The sequence below is a fragment of the Perca fluviatilis genome, chromosome 9 (genome assembly GCF_010015445.1).
Source record: "Perca fluviatilis chromosome 9, GENO_Pfluv_1.0, whole genome shotgun sequence".
Classification (NCBI taxonomy): domain Eukaryota; kingdom Metazoa; phylum Chordata; class Actinopteri; order Perciformes; family Percidae; genus Perca; species Perca fluviatilis.
The window spans coordinates 36,695,795-36,713,298 of NC_053120.1; the positions used below are offsets into that span (position 1 = coordinate 36,695,795).

A 17,504-nucleotide genomic window follows, 5' to 3' on the forward strand; every position below is an offset into this window, starting at 1 on the left:
CACGGGCACAATGAATAACTTTCTTATTTGATTATATCTTAATTTTTTTTCATTTTACTTTTCCTATTCTGATCATCGTTTATCTGCGTGTTAAATACACTCAGGGGCCACTTTATTAGGGACACTTGTACAGTCTAATGCAACCTAGTCTCGCTTTGCCAGACCCTCCTCCAAAGCGCGCTGAATGAGGGTCTGGCTACTCCACGCAGCATTCGGGGATGGGAGGAAAACGTGCTCTGGTTTAATGTCATTTCTTTTAACCAATCAGAATCGTCATGGGAGGTGCTAAACTCCGCACAGAGCCGCTGCAAAATAGTCGTGCGAGAGAAAACTCCGATAGGACAGATAGTCTAGCTAGCTGTCTGGATTTACCCTGCAGAGATCTGAGGAGCAGTTAACCATAGGCTGGTCCTCATCATTCAGCCTGGTCTCACAGAATTCCGTGAAATGATCACGAACTGTTAACAGCTCATTACGTGGTGGTGGCACGGAATGTGTCAAAATTCCGTGTGGCCACCACGGAAAACACTGCCAATGTAAAGTCAATGAGAGTGACTACGGTAGCGAGTAGTATGAAAGGAGGTTGGTTGGGATGGTCAAACACAGGACTTTCACCCAGGAGACCGGGGTTCGTGTCACGTTTCCTATAGTCGCTTTCTTCTTTTCCTGAACCCAACCGTCCCGTTTTTCCCGCGTGTCACAGAACCGTAAGCCCTGACCTTTTCCTTAACTTAAGGGGCCATGTTTATTTAACGGAATTCTTCCGTGGGCCCATCACAGAATTTTTGGCGATCCGTTTTCCTTTCACAGAATTCTTCCGTGGGCCCGTCACGGAATGTTTAGCGATTCCCGTGAAACTGCCACAGATTTTGAGTTAAGGGGCCGTGTTCATTTCACGGAATTCTGTGAGATCAGGTTGCATAAATCCACCGAATTTAAAATTCCAACACAAAGAAAGCCGAAGGAAACGGAAAAGACATGCACCCGGCAGACTGCACCAAGACTCTGGAATGCCCTCCCCTCCCACATTCGACGAGCAGACACAGTCAATTCATAAAAAAAAAAAGTTAAAGGCCTACCTTTTTAAGGCCTACCTTTCAGTCTTCATAGTACTGCATCGCCATAGAAACCCTCCCGACACACATTTCTTTACTGCTTTTCTGACGTCTCTTAGCACTTTTCAGATGTTGTCAATTTAGAAATGTATTTCTATGAAGCTAAATGTATTCTATTGTATTTTCTTTTTTTTATGCCCTCTTAAACATGTAAGATGTCCTTGTGTATCTAGAAAGGTGTCCGCCAAATAAAATGTATTATTATTATTATAATTAATAATAATATAATTTCCTGCGGCACTTGAGCAATCCAGGAAGTGGACAGAAGGATAAAGACTAAATACAACCCAACAGTTATTCATGTTCCGTGATGTTTGAAATCATAGTTATGTATTATCAACACCTCCATTCAATAACATACTTCTGACTAAACTTATACCTCTCTAACAATGTTCAAGACTCAACATTACCCCCACACACACACACACTCGCTTTGTATTAAACAGTGGTTGGCGTATTTCCTAGACATAGTCATGCTCGAACTCTCTACAGCAAGGATTAACAAAGCCAAATCATAGACTATCAACCTATGGAAAAACACAGAAGCACAAATATCAGACCTAATGTCCTCAACGCCACATGAACTAGAGGAGAACTAGAGACTAGGCAAGGTGGGATTTCTGTTTTTTTCTTTTGTTTTCCCCGAGACCACAGAGGGTGGGGGGTGGGAGAAGGTTTTTGTTCTTGTTCAATGTGTTTATCTGCACCATGTGACATTACCTGGCACATATTGTGGAATTTGTTCTGTATGTCTGAATGATAAATTGTGCTAAAACCATTTTTTTTAAAAACCAACTCAACATTATAAACTTGGTAATGGAAGAATTTATGGCAGAACTGTAGGGTTGAGTTGCAATAGATGTTACTGGTGTACCTAATAAAGCGGCCATTGAGTGTATATGTAGTTTCCATGTCAATCAGAATATTAACTCTGTTTATGATGTCAATTATTATGTCATTAACTATAATAAGTGACTCTATTTATATTTGAATGTATCCTACAGTGTTTCCAGATGTTGAGAGCTGGGGCGGTGTAGTGGGTGCAGCCGTGCAGGTGGAGCTGTGATGGACAGAGCAGTGATGGAGCCATGTGTCCATGTGGGGCTGCAGGCTGAGCCCAACACAGACCATAATATGTGCTCCCAGCAGCTTTGAACATGCAAACAGTGTAGAGCCGAGCACAGCCTTCCAGATGTTTCTGTCTAACACATCAGGACTCCTATTGTTGTTTCATACCTGGCAGAGAGAGGATGGAGGGGTGTCCGACACCGACGCTGCCTGCACGACGCCTTATTCCCTCTGACTTATATAATAATAATAATATAGCCTAAATGATACTAGCGTATATGTGATCCGATTAGTCCGATCGATTCTGGTTGTTGACGCTCCAGCTGATCGATGTTTTCACAGTGCGCAGAGCACCGCGGGCCCGTCGCATCCTCCAGCACAGGTTCCGACACAAACAGGATCGAGGGGATCAAGCGGCGGGGAGGAGCGTCGAACAGCGGTGGGCCGGGCCGTGCCGGGCCGGGCGGTAGACTGTGCAGCACCGAGGGTACACCGGTGGAACAGATCAGTTTGATCCAGCACTGGCTCCTCTCATCCTATCAGTTCCGCTGCTGCTGCTGCTGCTGCTGCTGCTCCAGAGGACCACAGTCAAGTCACAGATCCGCCAGCAGCAGCAAGAAAAACACTTCCGCCCAGAATAAATTCACAATAAAAGCCTTATCCCAGGGGCCAAACTGCTTTTAAATTGATAGGCCGATGTGCACATTTGCTGCTATTCAGTGTCAAAATACTTGTCTTACACTCTTACTTAAACCATAGAAAGAAACTGTCAAATGCAGAATCAGCCTATCACATAGCCTACAACATACCATGGATAATAATTTATGTAGCCTATATTTAGCATAGCTATTTTGTGCTTGTAATTTGTGTGATTTATGTTATTAAATATACATGTTGAATCCAGTCTGCAATACAGTGTCTGATCCAACACACCACACTTAGAAAGAACAACCTAATTTTCTTGCTATTTTTTAAAGTTGGAACAGAGTCACAAAGTACAACTAAACTTTCAGTCAACTAACAAGATGTTATAACATAACATAAGTTAAGACTACCAGTTATAGTTACTTAACTTTCAGGGCAATCGATTTAAGTAAGATCTACTTGTTGTAGATTTTACAGTGATATGCATGAGACGAGTAAAGTGTCCACTGTATTTTTGGGGAAGAAACTGATCTGTTTGATCCTCCTCTTTCCTGTCAGCCTCACCATAGTCGGGATAGCTCCAGACCTTCCGCCGCAGCTCTGTGGAGGAAGGTCTGGCTATCCGAGACTAGCCTCACCAACTCCATCTCTGTCAGATGTTTAGAAGTGTGTTCGTATGAGGTACTTCTATAGTTAGTGCAGGGTTAGGATCAGTGCTTAATTTGTAAAGTGGGAGGTCCCGGAGCGCAGAGTGGGGGTGGTTTGAGCGACTCAAAATGGAACAAAAATAAAATTACACTTCCTACGTAGCTTCTCTGACTGAAAAAACCTGAACAACGCTGTGTGTACATCAGGGCATTGTTTATTTCAATTTCAGAACATGCACTGCATGGGTACAAAATGTAATGTCTCCACATTCTTCATCGGCGGAAACGATTTTTGGGATACGACTGGCCAGCGTATTTGAACAAGTTAAGCAAACTTTGTTGTCTTTTTGACATTTTTCCACTGAGTGAAACGAGGCTAACAGCAATCTCAACCAGCGCAAGCAATGGGTCACTTGAAGTGCCTCCCCTCCTTCCGTCCCTCTCCCCCCTGTCTTAGGCCTACCCTGAAAATTCACCTCAAAACGCATTGAAAATGCAAACACAAAATTTTTGTGGAACTTCAATGGGGGAATAAAGACTGACAAGACAGATAACAACATTGAACACTACAGAAACAGTCATTTCTTTTTTTCATTTAGGCGATTAATTTTTCATATAGTGACACAGGAGGAACCGGATACAATTAAAAAAAGGTTCCGGATCCAACGTTGGATGTGGCAGAACATGTTCCGGCGTGTTCCGGCTCAAATTAAGCCCTTGTAGGGTTAGGTAACACAGCTGCTGCCCCCGTCCACAGCAGGACATTGCTTAGCTTGATCAGTGTTGGTACTCCTGCCTGCTTCTACAGACTGGGGGCCGCCCAGCGCTATCTACTGTAACTAACACCCTCAGGGATTAAATCACGTAAACACCTTACCATCAGGGTTAAAATCGGAGTTCTCATACCCTGGTTAACTGAGCTAGATAACTCCTTTAGTAACCGGGTTATGCATACATGTTACACATCTGCACATGCTCCGTAGGTTATGTCTGCCCCATTCGCAAAATTACGAATCCCACTATGGCCACGCCAAGACCCGCCCTACGAAGCAGCTTGATTGGTTAGGGTTAGGCATTTCACCTCGAGTGGTTAAGGTTAGGGTTAGGGGATTGGTCAGGGGATAGGACCTGTACGTGTTAGCATGGACGCCTGGCCAATAGTAGTGTGTGAATGCTATTGAAGGGCGGGTCTTGGCGTGGCCATAGTGGGATTCGTAATATCGCGCCCCATTCCCACTCTGCTGCGGTGGTTTCCGTTTTCTGACCCGGAAATTATCATCAGCGCCATTTTGATGCTACCAAACAATCACCATCCCATTGACTGCCATTCATTTTGACGTCACTTTGACAGCGAATTACATCTGATTTACATCTGAAGCATATAAAGACTCTATTTGTCCATTGTTTATTTCTAAAGAAACACGACAATGTATAAAAGGCTCCATTACCTTGTATCTCACGTTATGGCTCCGTAACAGACGTTTTTATAAAAATAGGCTAAGGATTGTGTCATAACCAAGCAACTTACTGTCGCATAGTAGAGGAATTACTGTATAGTACAGGAGAAGCTCCCAGGCAGTTTCGACTTACATTAGCTGTTTTAGTTTAATTACTAATGTTAACTAGCATTTCAGTTAGCAATAATTAGCCTGTGCCTATGTTATCTCCTTACATATACCTACGCTCTCTGTCTCTGTAAGATTGGGAATGATTGAGATTTCTCTTGGCACAGCTACCAGAAGACTTCCAACTTTCAGACAGGTTGCTCACGTCACATTTACATCGTCTCTCTCAGTTGGAGGCTGCGAAGTAAAACTCAGCGCTCACCGGAAAAGTGCTTCTAACATCCTTCACTGGTCTCCGTCCAGAGCAACGGGATTTGTTGGTCCAGTTTATATACTGTCTATGGTGGAAACTATAGGCCTGGCAAACTTGCTAAGGATTCAGGTTATTCTGAGTCACTCACTAAACTGATCCGGGTTGTGCGAGTCACTTGAGTCACTTGAGTTAGTATTGCTAAATCGCAAAGGAAACTCAGTCCTAGCCCATTGTCTCTAACCACTAACGTAGTAGGAAGTTCTGTGGATTCACTTGGTGCAGACTCACTATTTCAGATCTGCTATTTTTCAGTCTGCCATGTTACCGGCTTTAATAGAAACAGGAACGGAGAAATGCCCGCAGTGAATTACATCTTTTTTTTTTTTTTTTATCGATCAACCTAATTTTGATATGCTACATCTATACACCAAACCTATAACCTATAAGCATGTTATTTCAGAAGTGAAAGAATGACTTTTGTTGTTCACCCTGACTCGAGGAGAAACCGTACTCGCTCGTCTGCTACAGATCCACACATGACAACGTAGCCGGCTGATTCGACTGACTCGAGGACTCAAGAGCTCATGAGTCCCATGGTCTACCGAGCTTGCAATGGTTCGGACTGTCTGCTTGACCTAATTGCATTTTAATATACTACATTTATACACCAAACCTACAGTAGGCCTAGTAGAACATTTATTTCAGAAGTGAAAGAATGGCTTTTGTTGAGGATTTGCTTTTCACCCTGACTCGAGGAGAGACTTCACTCTACAGATCCACTCATGACAGCGTAGCCGGCTGATTCGCGCGACTGACTGACTGACTCGATTACTCGAGCTCATGACTCATGAGTCCCATGGTCTGTGAGCTTGCAATGTTTCCAGCTCTGCGGGAAGTTCCTAATCTCGGGCTGTCTCTGCTCACTCAGTCGCTTGAGTTGACTTGTGGAGTTGTGGTTGCCTACGAAATTGTAAGTTATAAAGCTTTTGGCAGCTAAGATGGCTAGGACTAGTAGCAGCTAATGTTGCAAGAGGTTTGTGTGTGGCGCTGTTATCATTTTAGATTGATCTGTTGAACTGATCTGAGTTAATGATACTAGAGACTCGCGACTCATGGGTTAATTTAAAGACACGGGTGAAAGATCCAAGTGAGTCACGACTCAAACAGGTTTAGTGGAAACCGTTGCTATGATACAACAAAACAGCGGATCAGCAGCGGAGCACAGAGCATTCGGTCCGTCTCTTTCACTCCCTGCCGAGACAGCAGCAGACACCGGGAGTCTCCGGGGCTGTAAACGCTGTGTCTCGGCAAAGAAGTGGAGGGACCTAACAGCCCCCTCTGCGGCTGCTGGCTAACGTTAACGTTTGTTAGCTAGCTTGCTAATTCCACCCGGCGCTGGTTACAGATAATGAGCCGAAGAAGTTCTCAGACATCTGGCTAGAGCACTATGCTCTACGCTGTGACAAGCGTGTGTGAATGAAACATTATGTTGTTAAATGTGACTAATTTAGTGTAGTTTTGTGTTATAATTTTGACATAGGTCAACCGGAAGAAAAACTCTTATTCTGACCAGTTGCACGTTGGCAGAGCGCTACCTATCGTACCGAAGGATAGTTATAGTACGTCCATTGTCAGTGTCATTTCCGCTTTACCCATTTATTTCTATGTGAGCAGCCATGCAATGCATTCTGGTAGCGTCGCAGGGACTTTGGAGAAGCGGGGCGTCGAGTCGCCCGCACCTCATTCGCCATAAGTTGAATCCAGCCAACTTTATGCAAATGCGAGCGGCCGGCTCAGCTCGCTGCCTCTCAAAAGCTGACGAAAATCTTTTAAACTGACCTTTGTCGAAGACAGATTCATCAGCTGCATGGCGTATTTCTCGCTTAAAATGTTTTCAAAAACATCGAACGAGCCGCCATTATGGTCGGTTTTGAAATTCGGGAGCAGCCAGCCCCACATGATGCGTTCGTCCAATCAGCTGCAGCCATTGCGATTGTAGGAGGGTGTAGACTGTTTTCTTTGCTTGTGTCAGTGAAGAGAAACTGGTGGCAAGCTGACTAGCATGCAATGCTGGGAAGCGGGGCAATCCCATCCGTGAAAACAATGCGTAAGCGTAACCTCTACTCCGTCATTCTTCCCCGCTCATGTATACAGGGAGAACCAGTTATTCACTGAACCCCGGTTACTACTGTGCATGTAAACACACTCAGTGACTCTGGAGAATATCTCACTCAACCACACTGAACAAACGTTTCAACTGACCCTTTAAAGGGGATGCTGCATACTCTGCTAACAGTTACACCTGTTAGTGGACTTTGCATGTGTGCTTTAAAGGAACACGCCGATTTATTTGGAATTTAGCTTATTCACCGTAACCCTCAGAGTAAGACAAGTCGATACATACCCTTCTCATCTCCGTGCATGCTGTAAGGCTGTCTGACGGCTCCAGCATTAGCTTAGCCCAGCACAGATCCTGCAGGTAACTGGTTCAACTCAGCCTACTGTTCTGACAAAAGTGAAAAATAACGCCAACATGTTCCTTATTTACTGTTATGATTTGTAGAGTCACAGTGAGCTACAAAAAACCGTAACATATAACACAGCCATCTTCTATCTGTAAACAAACCGGGAACTATATTCTCAGACAGGCTTGCTGCGAGCATATCACTCCGCCCAAGTACTATATTCCTCCCCCTTCCGAGAATATAGTTCCCGGTTTGTTTACGGTTAGAAGACGGCTGTGTCTCATGTTATGTTGTTTTTGTACACGCTAGTACTCTACAAATCACAACATGTAAATAGGAACATGTTGGCGTATTTTGTCACTTATTCGGAGCAGTAGGATTACTGGAACCATTCACCTGCCTGTTCTGTTATGGGCTGATGCTGCTGGAGCCGTCAGACAGCTTTACAGCACGCAAGGAGATGAGAAGGGTATGTATCGACTTGTCTAACTCTGGGGGTTACGGTGAATAAGCTAAATTCCCAATAAATCGGCGTGTTCCTTTAAAACGTAAAAAATAATAATACAAGTATTAACATAGGGATTGAATGAAATAAGAGTGTTAATGTCTAACGCATGATTATCATGAACATGGCTTACAATAGAACTTGTCCCTCACTTTTAAGAATTTAAAATGGTCATTATATTGCCTTTAGTCTGTCATCTTCTAACGCATAGTCAGATGAACTGATGCTGTGATGCATTCTGGGTAGTTTTCTCTATCTCATTGTTTAATAGATGACTAGAACATGAGGCATTTCATTTTATGTTGGCTGATAAAAACAACGAGTCCTCTTATTTATTTGTTCATTTTACTAAGACTTTTTAAATGTAGTGTTTTTCAGTATTTTATTCTGAAAGGTCAACCCGGAACCTGGTCCTGCCAGCGGAAGTTGCAACAGGACGCCTACGCGCAGCCGCGGCACCGAACACACTGAACACACCGGTGGTCCCGCAGCAGCTGTTTCTAACGTCACCTGTGGACCCAAAGGTTAGCCAGAGCCCCGCGCGCGTGTATGTATGTGTGTGTGTATGTGTGTGTGTTACGTCAGCTAGCTGTGAGGGAGGGTTACCTAAATTTAGGAGACGGAAGCTAACAGTTAGCTTCACCCGGGCTACCGTTTTATGGTTTAATAAACTCTATTCGCGGTTCTGCGCATGCGCACATAGCTACGCTTACAGTACACATGGATTGAGTCGTGGTGCAGCATAAGTGATTTGGGGTCTCAGCGTTCTGTAACCACGGTTGTTGACGTCACGACCCCTGTGACGTCAGCCTGAAACGTGGCTGGTAGCCCAGATCGATGACAGTCCATGTGACAGTCGGCCTGTGTGGCTCTCCCATCAATAGACCTGGATCAGTAGTTTGATGAACTGGGCGATGATTTCATATTATCTCTGAGCAACTTTTTGTCTGATGACATTTCAGAGAAAATATGTGTATTGATGTTAGTCCTTCAAATGGTTCACCAGTTATTTCTTTCAGCTTAGTTTATAAGCTCACTTTATCGTATTCTACTGTGGTCTCTCAGCTGGATAACCACGCAGACCTGCCACTTTACCCACCTGCTTCCCAATGGAGTTAAACTGTGATTCCTAGTGATGTTATCAAATGTATTGTTCTGATCAACAGTCCAAAACCCACCTATTATCAATAATTATATATTATTATTATTATTATTATTATATAATAATACTACTAATGTAATGTTAGGATGAGGAAAAGCAGCACAACAAGGTAATGTTTTGGACCTTTTTCTTAAAAGTGACAACTGAATGAATGGACTCTGATTTTCCTTTGATCCATTCGACTGTCTGCAGCGTCACATCGCTAATCAGCTCAGCAGTTTGAGACATTTAGCTAAAGAAGGAGTGTTCCAGACTGAAGACACCCCCCCGGCTGTGTGTCTCCCTGTGCGGCAGAATGGCCAGTGTGGACCAGGTGGTGGCGGTGGGACAGGTTCTGGTGGACCCTGGAGTGGACCTGACCCGGCGCTTCAGAGCCTTATTCACCCTGAAGAACCTGGGAGGTATCGCACGTCCAACAATCCAACACACATCCATGAACAGGCTGAGCATTTAAAAATAAGAACTAGAATGAAGGCAGTCCAATCAGACTCCTTAGATCATTTATGGGGGTCCCCCTACTTTATACAAGCCCTGGGAAGAAAGGAGTCAAATCTTTGAAAGAACAAATGTCTTTTAATGAAACCAGGGTTGAAATGTTGAATATCCTGTAAACAAAAATGTTCACTCAAATGAGACGTATTAATAGTGAAAGTTAATTACTTATTTTACCTCTTAATTCGAGCTATTTGCTTTTATCAGGAACACAGTTCTGTGAAAACACATTTAACGTGACTCTGTTATGAATAGTGCTGTCAGTTAAACGCGTTATTAACGGCGTTAACGCAAACTCATTTTAACGGCGTCAATTCTTTTCAGTTGTTGCAACAGCTAGTAACGTTAGAAAAACTACAACACCGCACCGGATCTAGCTAGACCGGAAACAAGACAGGCACGCCACACACACTTGTTTGGGCTTGCGAGCCGGCCAAAGAGTAGCAGGCTAACGTTATGTTTTGAGTGGAAGGCGAGCGCGAGATGCCGACATGGATGCCAATAAGATTCTGAATGGAAAGTTTACTTTAAAAAAGTTGCCAAATGGTTCCATTGACAAAACCAAATTGATCTGTGTGTTTTGTCGTTGTGAACTGAGCTATCATCGCAGCATGTCCAGTCTGAAATACCACTTTACGGCCGAGCACACATCTGATGGCCGAGCACACAGCTGATGGCCAAGCACACAGCTGATGCCAATTCTCCGCCCCCTCGTCAATGCCAGGCGACAAAAGCACAAAGCAAGCCGATCCGCTTTTCCATGTTGATAAGAGCATTAAAATGAGAAAAAATAATGGGACAAAAAGAAATCAAGGGACATTTAGAATAGATAAAAATATGCGATTAATTGCGAGTTAACTATGATATTAATGCGATTAATCGCGATTAAATATTTTAATCGACTGACAGCACTAGTTATGACATGTTCTCAAATCAACCAAACCGAGAACAGGGAGTGTTTGTGATGCGTTGTGTTGTGTGAGCTGATTGGTGCTGTAACCTGTGTTGGCTGACTGCTGCGAGCTGATTGGTGCTGTAACCTGTGTTGGCTGACTGCTGTGAGCTGATTGGTGCTGTAACTTGTGTTGGCTGACTGCTGCGAGCTGATTGGTGCTGTAACCTGTGTTGGCTGACTGCTGTGAGCTGATTGGTGCTGTAACTTGTGTTGGCTGACTGCTGTGAGCTGATTGGTGCTGTAACCTGTGTTGGCTGACTACTGTGAGCTGATTGGTGCTGTAACCTGTGACTTAGGAGCTGAAGCTGTAGACTGGATCAGTAAAGCCTTCACCGATGACTCGGCCCTGCTGAAGCACGAGCTGGCTTACTGCCTGGGACAGATGCAGGACACCCGGGCCATACCCCCTTTGACTGCAGTCCTCAGAGACACACAGCAGGAACCCATGGTCCGCCACGAAGCAGGTAAACATGTGCACTAATGGCGTTTTTCCACTACATGGTACCTCCCCGGCTCGACTCGGCTGCGGTGCCCCGTCCTCCTTTTTTCGTTGCAGATTTAGTACCGCCTCATGCCTGAGGCGAGCGTGGCTGGTCGTCATAGCGACAACGCGACACACACACACACACAGAACGTCGAATGTGTGTTGTTTTTGATTCTCGGCATGTGGCTGTTTGCCACAGCCAGAAGACACATTTTGTTTCAAAAGAAGCTGGAGTCAGCAAAAAAAAAAACCCCACTGGCTAAACTATTTAAAAATGGCGGGTTTGTTCAGGACACCCCCGTCTGTCGCTAGCAATGATGACGCAGTGATTAGTGACAATTCCCTCCGACCAATCAGTAGTCTGCAGGTTTTCATGTGACCTTTTAGTATTGCCTCAGCTCGCTCGGAACCTCGACGGAGGTGACATTAAAAAAAAATATATAATACTTTTAAAATGCCATATTTTCCCTCTGGGCTCACCAGAACGGATGTAAAAGCATATTAACCTTTCACTGTACGTGATCGCATTGCAAATAGTAAACATATTACACTCGCTCTGCTAGTCTATCGTTAGCTAGCTAGCTTTTAGTGCATTTAAAATGCCTTATTATATATTTAAGTACTTTAAAACGTTAATATATTGTTACATTTAAATCATTTTCAAATAAATCAAACTCTATAAAAGAGCCTTTCTTTGATGTCATTTTTCAGTTTTTCAAGAAAAATAATAAAAATACAATTTAAATCCAAACGATACCCAACCCTATGCAGAAATGTGTGGCTGAATATTCAGATCAGGAGGTTGGTGGTTTGATGCCTTTGATGCCAGCCTGTTATTATTGAGAGAGAGAAATGAGCAGCTAAGTGGTAGTAAATGTAGCGTTTCCTGTTGCTGGTTTTGTAGACAGCGCCTGAGCAAATAACAACCGGGTCACTAGTATTTATCATGTCAATGAGCTGATTTCTCGGTGCTCATGGGAACACCAAAGCCAGAATGGGACAGAGACGCGAGGCCGATTCTACTCTTTCTCTTCCTGGAAGTCATAACTCTGAACACACAGGCATAAAACGCACATTGATTGTCCTTCAGTGTGTGTGTGAGTAGACTGTAATGTTCCTCAAATTAAGAAGTACACACTCAGTATGTGTGTTTGGTAGTGTTCCGACTCTTCATACGCACCGTCACATCTCATTACAGAACACATGTTTTACTCCTCAGTGATTGACAGGATACTAACCAGGTTACTTCTGATCTGTGTGTGTGTGTGGGGGTCTGTGTCTGTGTGTGTGTGTCTGTGTGTCTGCAGGGGAGGCTCTGGGAGCGATTGGTGATCCTGTGGTTCTGGACCTCCTGAAAGAGTACAGTCAGGATCCTGTCATAGAGGTAGGACATCATACTGAGCCTGAAACTAGCGAGGCAGCGTTGTCAGCCAATAAATCCCTTAAAAGGTGCTGTAAGCGATGTCACGCGTTTTTTAGGCTACAACATTTTTTGTCACATACAGCAAACATCTCCTCACTATCCGCTAGCTGCCTGTTCCCTGAACACACTGTACAAAAAATGCAATCTCTGTAGACAGCCCAGGATCCACAAACTGAAAAAAAACATACTGCGACCCAACCTGCACCACCAAACATAACAAACAGTGTTCCAGCCAATAACCGACGAGAAGGATTTGGGGGAAGGGAGGGGGAGGGGATGGGATGAGGAGGAGGGAGGGGCGAGCTAGCCTCCGTTTTGTTTGACAATACTTCGAACGTCAACAAGAAGTGACGTCACCCAACATGGCTTATGGTGCGTTCTTTTTGTCTTGTAATCGCGACTAGTAGCTCGAGCGTGACGTCACATCCGTGTCGAAAAACGAATAACCGCGGGTTGTTGCATTCTTTTTGTCACACAATACTACGAGTCGGAGAAAAGATGGATTTTTGTAACATTTTTAGTAACATTTAGGATTCTATTCACCCAGTTATTGACATATTACACACATATATTTCACAGTTTGATACATGAAAATAATATTTTGATTAACGTTAACGTTAGGCTACTGCTCTGCTTTCTGCTCAAGACTCGGCTTAAAGCCGTTGTTGTCATATAGCAACCGAGCGTCTCTAGCCAATTTCAGCTGCACAAGCTACAAAATAACTAATCAGGCGGTATTTAACTCCTAATAAGACTGTAGCGACATGCCTATAGGTAGCAGTATACAGTGCTATGTGTACGACTTCTTCATTTGGTTACAACAAAGACAAAAGTGCTTAAAATTGTAGATAACCATAATGTTTACTACGTGTGATGCACGACGTAGCCATCTTTGAAAGTGAGCTCGGGGTCCTCTGAGTTCAGACGACTTGACGAGTCGTAAATACGACCTCGGGGGCGTTCTTTTTGCAACTTCCGGGTCGTAACTCCGGAAAACAACTCGTAAAACGACTTCGGTGGACAAAAAGAACGCACCATTAGAGCACCTTTTAATAAAAAGCTTGTTGAGCGTGGGCCAGAATGGCTCTGGATTTAACAGCGACCTCAGAACGGCTCGTAGGGAAAAGGGTTCACTTCTGTGCGCCCTCGGTCCGAACTTTAATGTGTAAAGATGGAAACAAACTTGGATGGCTGCGAAAAGTTTCAAAGCTTCAGACTTCATTCAAACTGGAGGGAAACTGTATGGCCGGCACCAAAAGATGTGTGGTTATCAATCTCAAAAAATATAATTTCTGTCACATAGGGTTTATGACTTATTGAGCAAATGGAAAAGTGGCTGTTTGAGCGCCACCAGGCTTTTTGTGTTACCTGAGTAGTGGGGAGACTTCTGATTGTCTGTAGGTGTTTCTGCGTTTCTGAGCTCTGCATACTTTCAGAGCTGAAGTCTAATAATTATGATGATGATAATAATAATAATAATAATAATATCAGTAGGCCGGACAATTACAACCTGCTTGGAACCTTGTATAATTTGTGTGTGTGTGTGTGTGTGTGTGTGTGTGTGTGTGTCCTTGTGTGTGTGTGTCGGTGTGTGTGTCTTTGTGTGTGTGTGTGTGTGTGTGTGTGTGTGTGTCTCTGTCCGTGTGTGTGTCTCCCTGTGTGTGTGTATGTGTCTGTCTCTCTTTGTGTGTGTGTGTGTGTGTGTGTGTGTCTGTCTCTGTCCATGTGTGTGTCTCCCTGTGTGTGTGTGTGTGTCTGTCTCTCTTTGTGTGTGTGTGTCCCTGTGTGTGACCCTGTGTGTGTTCTCTCTGCAGGTGGCTGAGACATGTCAGCTGGCTGTGCGGCGGCTGGAGTGGCTGCAGGCTGGAGGAGACACACAGCTGGACGACGGCAGCACCGATAAGAACCCGTACTGCTCGGTGGACCCGGCCCCTCCAGCCCTGAGGAGGAGTGTGCCTGAGCTGCGCTCCATCCTGTTGGATGAAAGCCTGCCACTGTTTGAGCGCTACCGTGCCATGTTTGCCCTGCGTAACCTGGGCAACGAGGAGGCGGTGCTGGCACTGGGAGACGGTAGGATACCGCAGCATCCACGCAGCACAATTAATTTCATGATCACACTATGAATTAGAATCCTGGGCCACCATTTCAAGGAGCTCAGACACTTTAGTTGCTGAGCAGCTCATGACTTTATTGGAAGGGAATTTTCATGGTCTGAAATAAAGGTTTCCGTGTTACTGTGCACACGCCTGACAAAGCTGGTGCTGTCCTTAAACTAAGACCAGTGCCCAACAACCGAGCTCCAAATTCGACTTTCCCTGAGTCTTTCCTCATGAATGTGACCCAGGACCATGGTCAATAGTAGTCCAGGGGCCCAGTTCACAAAAGCCATATGTGAGCACTACTTCAAAATGTTACTCATAAAATGGGGAGAGGTCCAGTAACTGAAATGTCCTCCCAGAAAGGGTCCCAGCCTCATGATGTCTAATTTGTGTCCTATGGCCGAAGAGATAGGCTATAGGACACAGTCTTGACATTATTAGGTCTATCAAATAAAATCCACAATGTGCATTTCCATATCATTTCAACAATTGTTAATTTTCAAAGTAGGATACTTTTAACATACAGACACATTCAATTTGTATATCACTCTGTGTGTCCTCTGTGTGTCTGTCTCCTCTGTGTGTCTGTGTCCTCTGTGTCTCTGTGTCCTCTGTGTCTCCGTGTGTCTGTGTCTCTCTGTGTCCTCTGTGTCTCCGTGTGTCTGTGTCTGTGTCTCTCTGTGTGTCTGTGTCTCTGTGTCCTCTGTGTCTCCGTGTGTCTGTGTCCAGGCCTGCAGTGCTCCAGCGCTCTGTTCCGTCATGAAATCGGCTACGTCCTGGGGCAGATGCAGCACCCGGCGGCCTTCCCGGCCCTGCGCGCCGCTCTGGAGCGCTCCGGGGAGAACCCCATGGTCCGACACGAGGCGGCAGAGGCCCTCGGCTCCATTGGTAGAGAGGAGTGTCTGGCCGTTCTGCAGCGTTACCGTGGAGACGGCGAACGCGTAGTCAAGGAGAGCTGCGAGGTGGCTCTGGATATGCTGGAGTACGAAAACAGCGAGCAGTTCCAGTATGCGGACGGACTGGTCCGGTTACAGGGCTAAAAGGCTCCGTCAACACGGTCACTACCCCAGCCCGGCAGAGAGAAGAGCTTTGCGGTATGAAAGATACTCAGCACACAAACGTGCGGCAGGCGGTGAGAGCGTAGCATCTACATCCTCAAAGCTAGCATCATCACTGCTCACTTTCTCTGCTCCGATTCAGGCTGGAGGTAGGAGGAGTGACGGATCCATTCACAGGCTTTTCCTCTGAAGGCGTGTTTCTGTCTTGTGTTTGCGTCTGAGCTGAGTGTGATCATACAGTCCTACAGAGTGGACTCAGAGAGAACTAAAGGTTCTGATCCAGGCTGCTCCACAGCTGATCACTTCTTTCTGCTCTCACACATAGATACAAGCCAAAGATCTATCTGGATGTTGGTCCATTCTAAACTTGTAACTGCTACAGAGATCAACAGCGTAAAACATTAGTAAAATCTCATTCCCTCGTGCTCCTCCGATTGCTTGGTTACTAGATTACTGCAGGTTTTTGTATCTTGTATTCAAATTTTTCCTGTTTGTCGAATTAAAATGATGCTGTATACATTCATTTTATCGTCAAGTCTTTTTAGCTCTTCAGTCCTGTAGCTCAGGTTCTGAGACACACCCACCAAAACGAGGAAATATGTTGTTCAACGGTACACACCGTTTTGAGATTGAACGTGCCCCACATGAAGGTGAAAGGTGAAAAGTCAAAGTAGACCTTTCAGCAAAGTTGAGTAATAATAATAATAATACATTTTATTTAAAGGCCCCTTTCTCGGCACTCAAGGACACCGTACAGGGATACATAAGACATTTAAAAGCAGCAAAAAATATAAATAAAATAGAAAAAAGAGTAAGAACACCAGATACTATTATTTGATAACAGAAATAATAATGTATCCACATACTAACTTACATTTCCTGGTTTTTCTATTGTTTTTTTACCGATATTTTTTTTTTTCAAGAATATTTATTTTCCACAGACGGTGAAGGCATGTCCCGCCCTACTCTGCCTCTGATTGGCTTATCCTGGTATCTTACCCTAACCGTAACCAATCCAACTAACGAAGGCTTTGATTACTGGCCAATCAGAGGCAGAGTGGGACATTTCGTCTAGGCAGAGGAAAGGATTGTGGGACAGTCTTGGACAGTGTACTTGTCAGTAGTTTTTAACCTTAAAGATACGTCTGTTTGTAACACAGAAAATAAAGCTCTTGAATATTTGATTTCATTATTCACACACATCATATGCTAGATTTTGTATTCACAAACAGACATTTTCTGCCTAAAGTACATTTCCTCATAGAACAAAATTCTTTCCTTAAGTCCCACAGTTTGTTAAACAACAAAAAAATATTTTGGAAACTGCAGCGCTTCTCCCCAGAATCTGGATATGATTTTATTTGTGTATGTATGTTAGTTAATCTTGTTCTATGGTGTATTTAAAAAAAAAAAAATATATATATATATATATATATATATATACATATATATATATATATATATATATATATATATATATATATATATATATATATTTTTTTTTTATATATATATATATATAATTTATCCTTTATATTCATCAATTTGTTTGTATGAATTATTTTTGG

The 17,504-nt window shown here is 44.0% G+C and overlaps 1 protein-coding gene across 2 annotated transcripts; it reads left to right on the top strand.

The window, feature by feature from the left end:
* The first annotated feature begins 8,657 nt into the window (after positions 1-8,657).
* dohh (deoxyhypusine hydroxylase/monooxygenase) lies at positions 8,658-16,459 on the top strand. 2 transcript variants are annotated; one of them, XM_039811841.1, is made up of 6 exons: positions 8,658-8,787; positions 9,618-9,826; positions 11,169-11,336; positions 12,664-12,740; positions 14,594-14,849; positions 15,608-16,459. In XM_039811841.1, exons 2-6 carry the CDS (start codon positions 9,721-9,723, stop codon positions 15,916-15,918), a joined length of 918 nt encoding a protein of 305 aa, XP_039667775.1. In that variant the 5' UTR covers positions 8,658-8,787; positions 9,618-9,720; the 3' UTR covers positions 15,919-16,459. The 2 variants fall into 2 exon arrangements, with proteins under 2 accessions (XP_039667775.1, XP_039667776.1); XM_039811842.1 differs by having other exon boundaries at positions 8,661-8,787; positions 9,720-9,826.
* Positions 16,460-17,504: the final 1,045 nt, after the last annotated feature.

Coding starts and splice junctions, on each gene's coding strand:
- dohh (XM_039811841.1), top strand. CDS start 9,721: ATGGCCAGTGTGGACCAGGTGGTGGCGGTGGGACAGGTTCTGGTGGAC. Junction 11,337..12,663: donor CATGGTCCGCCACGAAGCAG/GTAAACATGTGC, acceptor GTGTGTCTGCAG/GGGAGGCTCTGGGAGCGATT. Junction 14,850..15,607: donor GGTGCTGGCACTGGGAGACG/GTAGGATACCGC, acceptor GTCTGTGTCCAG/GCCTGCAGTGCTCCAGCGCT.